This window comes from Rhincodon typus, chromosome 2 (genome assembly GCF_021869965.1).
Source record: "Rhincodon typus isolate 14 chromosome 2, sRhiTyp1.1, whole genome shotgun sequence".
Lineage (NCBI taxonomy): Eukaryota > Metazoa > Chordata > Chondrichthyes > Orectolobiformes > Rhincodontidae > Rhincodon > Rhincodon typus.
In genome coordinates this window covers 114,910,966-114,919,898 of record NC_063333.1, presented here as the reverse complement: position 1 = coordinate 114,919,898, position 8,933 = coordinate 114,910,966, and the positions used below count along the sequence as shown (strand labels likewise).

The 8,933-nt window shown below is 38.1% G+C and overlaps 1 protein-coding gene across 1 annotated transcript in view; it reads right to left on the bottom strand.

The window, feature by feature from the left end:
• The window catches only part of LOC109921281 (dysbindin-like), a 56,223-nt gene that overhangs the window by 42,575 nt on the left and 4,715 nt on the right, over window positions 1-8,933 (bottom strand). The window contains exon 3 of the mRNA XM_048608816.1: window positions 8,056-8,106. Within this exon, the coding sequence (XP_048464773.1) occupies window positions 8,056-8,106 (51 nt within the window). The remainder of the gene's footprint in view (window positions 1-8,055; window positions 8,107-8,933) is intronic.

Sequence of the window (8,933 nt, the reverse complement as noted above, 5' to 3'; positions counted from 1 at the left end):
AGAGAGAGAGAGAGAGAGAGAGAGAGAGAGAGAGAGAGAGAGAGAGAAAGACAGACAGTTGGACAGATAAAGGAATTGCTAACGGGCTGGGAGGGTGAACAGTTGTTAATGGAGAACAGGTATTTCAGATGAATCATTCTTATTTCCATGAAAAACTTGAACCTAAAACCAAACTTCAGATTTGTAATGTTGCTAACAGAGTGGCATTTTGAAGATTGACACTGGATTCATTCTACTGTAAAAACATTTATCCAGATCTGAGATGTACTGCACAACTAGCAATGATAGCACATGACAATCAAAAAATTACTTTTGCACTTTTAAAATTTTGCAACGGTTGAAAGGATTCAGAATAACTGAGGGGATGGAAGAACTAGATCTTGAGGAACCCGGTGTTAATTTGTCATGTTTCACAGGGAAAAGAAATAAAAGCAGCACTAAAGTGAGGGCAAGATTGTTGTGTTTAGGATTAACAATGGACTAGAGATAGAGACTAGAGACTTTAATATACAACATTGTTGATCAAGTACACTTTGCAAGTGGAAAAGAATCTTTTCTTCACCAGGGTTGAATTATTCCTTTGTTGTCAACTTGTACAAATGCATTATTCTCTAACTCTGTATACACAGGTGTATTAGGGGAAAGAGGGAGGGATAGAAGGTGGGGGAGGTGATGTGGGAGGCAAAAGAGGGAGACAGGGTAAAGTTTAGTGAGGTATGTTGCATTTCAATTTCAGAATGAACGTGTTGGTAAATAACCTTTAAACCCATAGAAAGCTCACTCATTACACAAACTGAGCGCATATTCCAGGGTTAAGAAGCATTTTTCTTTTGTATACAGACAATAAGGTATCAGGGGTTTCAGTTCACTTTCATCCCTATCCATATCAGAGGCCTGTGCTTAGAGGGTGGTAAATGAATGGCAAATCTATGAGACAAGTTCATGACATGATGGCTGAAACATTATATTGATTCAATATGTAAAATTATATTTCTTTCAGAAAATATGTTAGTATAAAGTAGGAGCAATTTGAGATGAATATGGCAAGTATAACATGTTTGGAAGAATAGGTAACTTTAGATCTATGGTACCCAAACCTCTAAAGTACTGGAGCTTACTCACCCAACGTTGCAGTCCATGTAGACTTACTGAGAGAGATTGATTGCATGACTACTGTAAACCTGATGTACAAGGCAACTCCATTTTTCCAGCTCTAAAAACAAGTTTTTGTATCTGTACTATACGCACATCAATTCTTACACCATAAGTGCATGCTTTATTTACCCTAATACTGGGTGCAAGGCAATATGGGCCAGGTTGCAAAGATGCACTTGGGTTTAAGACATGCCTGCACAAACCAGACAATGCATTGTGAAAGAGAAACATTTTCCAACAAAAAGATGACCGAATGAAGCTGATTTCAAGCTGAAAGCCGCAATATTGGTTAACTTGTTAAATAGCTGTGGCATAATGAGAGAATGCATTGTTAGTGAAAAATTGGTGCAAGAATGGAAGATAGAGGAGTCTACCCTGAAATGTGATAACCAAGACCAAATGCACAATAAGGACAGGTACAAGACATTGGCCTAATCTTGAGAAGTATACACTGGAATAGATCAAAAATCTTCACAACGGTTGTATCACCAGAAATTCAATGCACATATATGTACTTGTGGGCCAGACAAACTCAGTCTAGCAAAGATCTGAGCAGCAGTTAATTGGCTTAGTTGCTTTATGGAATTAAAGTAGCCAAGGTTTCAGAAGGCCAACAAAATCACAGCCTATCAAAAGACCTCAATGTCAAAATCAACAAGTTTGCAGCTTGAACAGCACAAACAGGAATATCCATAATATTGCATCAGCAACATTCCTGAAATGGCCTTTATTTTTGATGCTAACCCAAGTAGAGGAAAAAGTATGAACATGGCTCAAATGAAAACTACAGGACATGAGAAAACACCCTTGTATGGCAAAGGAGCAGAAGTCAGATCTATGCTGATTTTCAAATGCTAACTCATGAAAATCAAAATTCCTGAAGGGGTTTGTGCGCACAACCATACAAGTGAAAATGAAATTGTTCCTACATACAGAACACAGTTTATTACTGCGATATATATTCTGATCTCATAACCAATGAGATCAAGAGCTGCATGCGAAGAGATAACATTGATTGCAGGTATACTAGGTGTCTAACATCCGAGCTCATCTTTTACAGGTGCTCCTCAACAAGCCATTCATGGTTGATGTTCATGCCGAATAGGAGGATGGTTGATAGAGAAAAGAACCTTCATAAATCATGGAAATATGCATGCTGTGCATGAACTTGACATGAATTACTGATGTTTTTATTCTCATTTCAAAATGGCAACAAACCAGACAAGCAGTTCATAGAGTCATAGAGATTAGCAGCACGGAAACAGATCCTTCAGTCCAATTCATCCATGCCAACCAGATATCCTAAATTAATCTAGTCCCATTTGCCAGCATTTGGCTCATATCCCTCTAAACCCTTCCTATTCATATACCCATCCAGATGCCTTTTAAATGTTGATCGTACCAACCTCCACCACTTCCTCCGGCAGCTCATTCCATACTCATGCCACCCTCTGCTTGAGAGCATTGCTCCTTAAGTCCCTTTTAAATCTTTTCCCCTCACCTTAAACCTATGCCCTTTAGTTTTGGACTCCCATACCCAAGGGAAAAGACCTTGGCTATTCACTCTATCCATGCCCCTCATGATTTTGTAAACTTCTATAAAGTCACCCCTCAGTCTTCAACATTCCAGGGAAAAGAGCCCCAGCTTATTCAGCCTCTTACTGTAGCTCAACCTTCCAATCCTGGCAACATTCTTGTAAATATTTTCTGAACCCTTTCAAGTTTCACAACATATTTCCTATAGCAGGGAGACCAGAATTGCACAGTGTTCCAAAAGTGCCTTAACTAATGTCCTGTACAGCCATAACAGGACCTCCCTGTTATGCACTGACCCATAAAAGCAAACATACCAAACACCTCCTTCACAATGCTGTCTACCTGAGACTCCACTTTCAAGGAACGATGAACCTGCACTCCAAAGTCTCTTTGTTCAGCAATACTCCCCAGGACCTTACCACAATGAATGCAATTCATTCTCCGGTGTAAAATGTTTTAAAGGGTGTTTGTAGAGCCTAAAGTTTGACTAATGCTCGTGATTCACGATATTCAACAACTCTATTATTTATCATATTTATTAGTTATCACCAGGATAATGGAAGATAAACTAGATGGACCTCGATCTACTTTCACCCAACATCTCCTACATTCACAGAAAATGAAGCTTTTTCACAAAACTTAAAGGCAAAATTATAATTCATTAGAGTTTTTTGTATTAAAATAGGTCCACAACTTAAAAATCTTCCTTACTGTCCTGTTTTGACATCATAATTTATGATCGCTCTACCTTAGTTTGTACAGTTTTGGATTACTTGTTATATTGGTTAGACACTTGGCATGCGATTCTCGTATCTATCATGTTATTCCAGTTGTTTGGTTTGTCTCCTGCACCACCTTATTTTTAATTTTCTGTAGTTATCTCTCTGCCTCAGCTAATCAGATTATAAGTCATTCTTTCACTTGTTACTCAGCTGTTGACACTTTACTCACCATCTGACACTCAATCACCTGCAGAGACCAATTATTTGGCTTGTTGATACTCCACTCACACCATTTGTATCATCTTTTGATCTCTCTTGATTATAAAGTCTGTGCCTGGGTGCTCTCTTCACTTCACCTGATGAAGGGACAGTGTTCGAAAAGCTTATGATTTCAAATAAACATGTTAGACTATAACCTGGAGACTTCTGACATTGTCCACCCCAGTCCAACACCAGCACATCCACAATCTAAATTTGATCATGAGTGGCACTGTTATGGCAGCTACAGCTGTTGTACCAAAATTGATTATGGTGTCAATGTGGTTATTAAAAAAAAAGCAGGATTTAGCAACTCACAAACTGTACACTACTTTTAAAATGTTCACTTCGCATACTAGCGGAATCCACTGGCAACCCCAAGAAAGAGTGCAGTTGAAACCTCGGAATAAAATTCAGACTTGCCCAGCTGTTATTTAGTTTGTGTGTCAACTTCAACTTCCAGTCTGGAAAATCCGATGGCCTTTTTCTGGAGTTTTCACATACACGAGTTGAAATGTACTCAGCTTCAAATAACCTTGCCAAGGTTTTATCCAAAGACACCTAGTCTGGGACAATTAATAAACTCCTTTCTCAAAGATAATCTATCCTCTATCTTTTCCCTTTCTCAGGAGCACCGTTTTACATATCCATCTTCACCCAGACTTCTAGACAATTACCCCAATTGGTCACCAAGAAAAAAAATTTTAAATTTCCATGCAATGGGTGTTCCTACTGAATTTAAAATAAAAATCAAGTCCAGACTTTCTAATTGAAACCTTAATGCCCAATAGTTTACCTTGCTTGGTCTTATACTCTAATGCAAAAAGAAATCCATTAGTCTGGAGGCCATTTCTCTATCAAGTTGGTATAAAAGAAATCACCATGGCTACAGAAATACAAGTTAATTAATACTTCAGTCGCAGGAAAATCCAAGTCATTCATTCAAAATTCAAAAATACAAACTTAAAAATAAGTGATATCAAGAGAAAAATATGCTGTGGTTGGTTCACTCGCCTAGCTGGTTTGTTAGTTCGCAGACATTTCATCACCTTGCTGGGTAACATCATCAGTGCAGCTTCCGATGAAGCGCTGTTGTGTTTTCCCATCTGGTGCTTAAACTCTGGGGTCCATTGGAATTGGTTACCTCATTCCTGGTTTTTCTTCAGTGGTATACATATATACGGTCTAATTCTATGTGGTTATTGATGGCCTGCTTGGTGGAGAACCAAGCCTCTCAAAATTCCCGTGCTTGTCTCTGACCTGTTCTAGGATCCTGATGTTGTCCAAATTGAACTGGTGGTTCTACTTACCCGTGTGATGGAGACGAGTGAGTACTGGTCATGTCTTTTTGTTGCAAGTTGGTTTTCAGGTATTCTCGTGGCCAGTTTCCTTCCAGTCTGTCCAATGTAATGTTTATCACAGTCTTTGCATGGGTTGGTTCTATCCACAGTGGGTAAGGGGTCTTTGTTAGCAGTTAGCATAGGGTTGGCCTCGGTTTGTGCACCACTCTGATGCCCAATGGTTGTAGGAGTCTCGTGGTCAGTTCGGATATGTTCTTGGATGTATGGTAACGTGGCGGGTGTGTCAGGGCGTACTGTATCTTCCTGTGGTTTGTGTGATAGGCATCGTCGCACCCAGCTGTTCGGGTATCCATTGTCCTTAAATACTTGGTAGAGGTATTCTTCTTCGTTTTGGCGTAGTTCCAGGTTGCTGCAGTGTGTTGTCACTCGTTTAAATACCAGGCACGAAAACACATCAGCGCTTCATCGGAGACTGCACTGATGTTACCCAGCAGGGTAATGAAACATCTGAACTACCAAGCCAGCTCAGCAAGCTAACTAACCACAGCATCCACAACCCGAGCCACATATCTACTCAAGAACCTTAATATATATCACACACCATACTTTGCCCCCTCCAGAAAAATGAAAATTGATCTTTAAGAGGAATTTCCATTGCTTAAAAGTTGTCTTCACACCACTTCTGTCATACTAACAGTTCTAAAGTGTTGACAACGAATGCTACAGTAGCCTTGTCTTACCCATGCTCGTTGGTTCCACATCACTCAGTGTCTTGCACATGGTGTCAACTGAGGGCCCACTATATAATTTCCTTTCAAAGCACATAAACAGTTATCAAATTATATGGTTGGAGAACTTTGCTGTCATAATTGCTTATCCCCAAATGTTTCTAAAAAAGAAAAGGATTGTCGTCTGTAAAAATGATTGTTTCTTCCATGTTGTTGCTAACATATTTCAAAATGTTGAAAAGCCATCACAAGACAATGTTGCTTTTTGAATAATTGAACACTGTTTACATGTGGCCAGATTACAGCTAAAACCACTAAATGGTCAGAACAATCTTCAAATTTTCAAAGGCATTTTTCAAATTTTGTCTTTTTCTAACGAATTTGTCAAAAGGTGCAATGATAATGCTGAAGTTCAGAGCAAACTAGCAATAAAATCCACTCATACCAACATTAAGGCAAAAATTACACATTTTGCCCTGGGCACAGAAAAATCTAGAACAGCTGCAATGTCATTTCTCTCGGTCCAACTTGGCCTTGTCCCACAGTATGGCCCAAATAAGTCACCTTGGCCTTGACAAATTCACTCAGCTAAATTTATAACAAAGTTGGCTTTTTGCAGCTGACCAAACAGTTCAGTCCAACAGTGTAAACATTTTAGCCAGATCTGGCTAAAAAGAACCATATTGTTGATGTAAACAATATTACATAGTCCTTTAATTATTTTATTGAATTACTGCATTGTTGCTGGTGCATTTTTCATTCCAAATGGTATGAGTTCACACTGATAAAGTCCATCTGGTATTTAAATCTGTTAACAGAACCTGCCAGCACCCTTTTAGCAAGTCAATTTTTGTGACAGATCCTGTGTGTCCAATTTAATAAATACAGTCCAACAGTTCTGTTAGCACCTTGACTTTACGATAATCAATTTCAAATCTGTGACCCAGTTTAAGCATCATGATAGGTTAGGTTCAACTACAATGACTTGATTCAATCTTTTTTTTGCACACAATGAACTTAGTTTCTTTCCTCAATTGAGCTATTCTTTGAATTAAATCTGTATGGGTATTACTTTCTCAAATTCAGGGATTTCCTAAGATTCACACTTTAATTTTCTGGACTGAGTTCTATAATTGTTTGCATTCAAAATTAGATCCACAGGTTTACAATGAGTGAATGAATGATCTATTTTTTAAAAACTAAATTGTGCAACTTGCACTGGTGCGATATTGTAAATTTCAGAACTTTAACTGTTCATTGACCAAAAGAATCAGCAATAACCTTTTCTAAATGAACTATGTCCTCAGATAAAAAGACAAGGAATTAAAAGCAATATGTAAATTAACCATCTCTTGGGAAAAAGGAGTCAAAACTACATAAACTGCTTTAACATCTGCTTGATAACTAGTTGCCTTATGAAAAACGGACAATAAGATTCTCTACATAAATAATGTAGAGGTGAAGCAATTATCTGCAGGACAGACAGTGTTTCAAACAGGCAGCCAACACCGAATATAAACAAGGAACAGGCAAGCTACAGATTTGATGACCCCAGGAGTGTTGTGGATGAATAGGTGTAAAGGTTCATCAAGAATATCACATCAAACTTCATAAGACAGAAAATTCTGTAAGAATTCAACTTCACAATTCTTCGGCAGAATGCAGAGAACCACACTGCACAAGAATCAAACCCTGGACACCCAGAGACATATTCTGTTGGTTGGAATCGTAGTTATTTACCCAATTAATGGCAGAATTTAGCTAAGTTGGGTTGTGGGACTTAACTTGCTTACCTGAGGAGTCTTATTTTAGTTGCTACTTGCAATAAAGTTTAAATAATTGTTTCAGTATTTGTCTGCAAGATTTATTAATAGGTAGCCAAATTAAAAAGTTGTTTATGGTAATTTACACACAACAGCAGACTTCCCCCCCAGTCATTAACAATATAAATCTTGATCTCCCAGGGAATCGAGGATCATACAGAGCTGGCAGATATACAATACACTTCCTTCTGTTGGCAGATGATTCAATCAGGACTTTTGAAAGAATTTGATAAGCTCCTGAAGAGGAAAGATTTGCAGGGCAATATGGATAAGCCAAGCTGCTCTTGCAAAGCGAATACAAGTGAATGACCTTTATTGTGCTCTAAGCATCTCATGATTCAATAGTATGGGTGTTACGTCCAAGTTGCTCCCTGACTTTTTTTTTTTTTTTAAAATAAGACATGCAAGTCTTTCCACTTAAGATACAAGAAGGGACTAAGTATCTTACTAATACATTGCACAATGATACAAACATATGCTGTGAATGTTACACCATCATAAACCATCAATAAGTATAATTAACAATCCTTACTTGCTAAGTAGCTCAGCTCCTGCAGCAAACTTGGGCAAACCATCTGTGCTGCTGTGAAAATAAACAAACATCACAGTTGTACTTCAGCTCGAAGTATCCAATGTGGACAACATTTTAATCAATAATTTTAGCATTAAATTGGTAAAACAAGATCCATGATTTCAAAAAAGATCAATTGAGACAGTTGGTTATCATAAACAAGAGTCTATATAGGTAAGTATCTGGCTTCCAATATAACAGCACAGAGCTAGAAACCTGACAGGCAAAGGCATTACAATAACTTTACCAGTTCAGTCACCCATTGTCACTTTTAGTTGAACCATATCAAATATTTGATGTATGGAGTGCTCAGGAAGAGTTGATAGCTCTGATGTGGAGATGGGTTGTCCTTTGAATAATTTACCAACTTTGGTCTACACTGGATCAACTCTCACTTGTAGCTCCCACAAGTTGTCTGCATGCAGTAACAAGTCACACCACAGGCAAATATTTTGACAGGTGAGCTTAATTAGAATTAGCATCAACTTTATTTTCACCTGCACTCGTGCGTACAGTGAAAAGTTTACAAGTCACCACTTATGGCGCCATCTTAGGTACAAAGGTACCAAGGTACAGATTCTTCAGTCCAAATTCTTAGGGGGAAAAAATTAGAAAAATAACTAAAATGTCCAGCATTTCAGATTGCAAGAATAAATTAGAAAATCATTTCACTAAGATCCTCATATTATCTGACTTGTCAATTGTTTCCATAGGGAAAATATCTGGTGAGGTCCTCAATGCTGTCTGACTTTCCATTGCTCCATTTTCTAATGCAATTCTCCATGATAATGAGATACTAACATATACCCATAGGAATACCACACATACTCCTGAGGCGC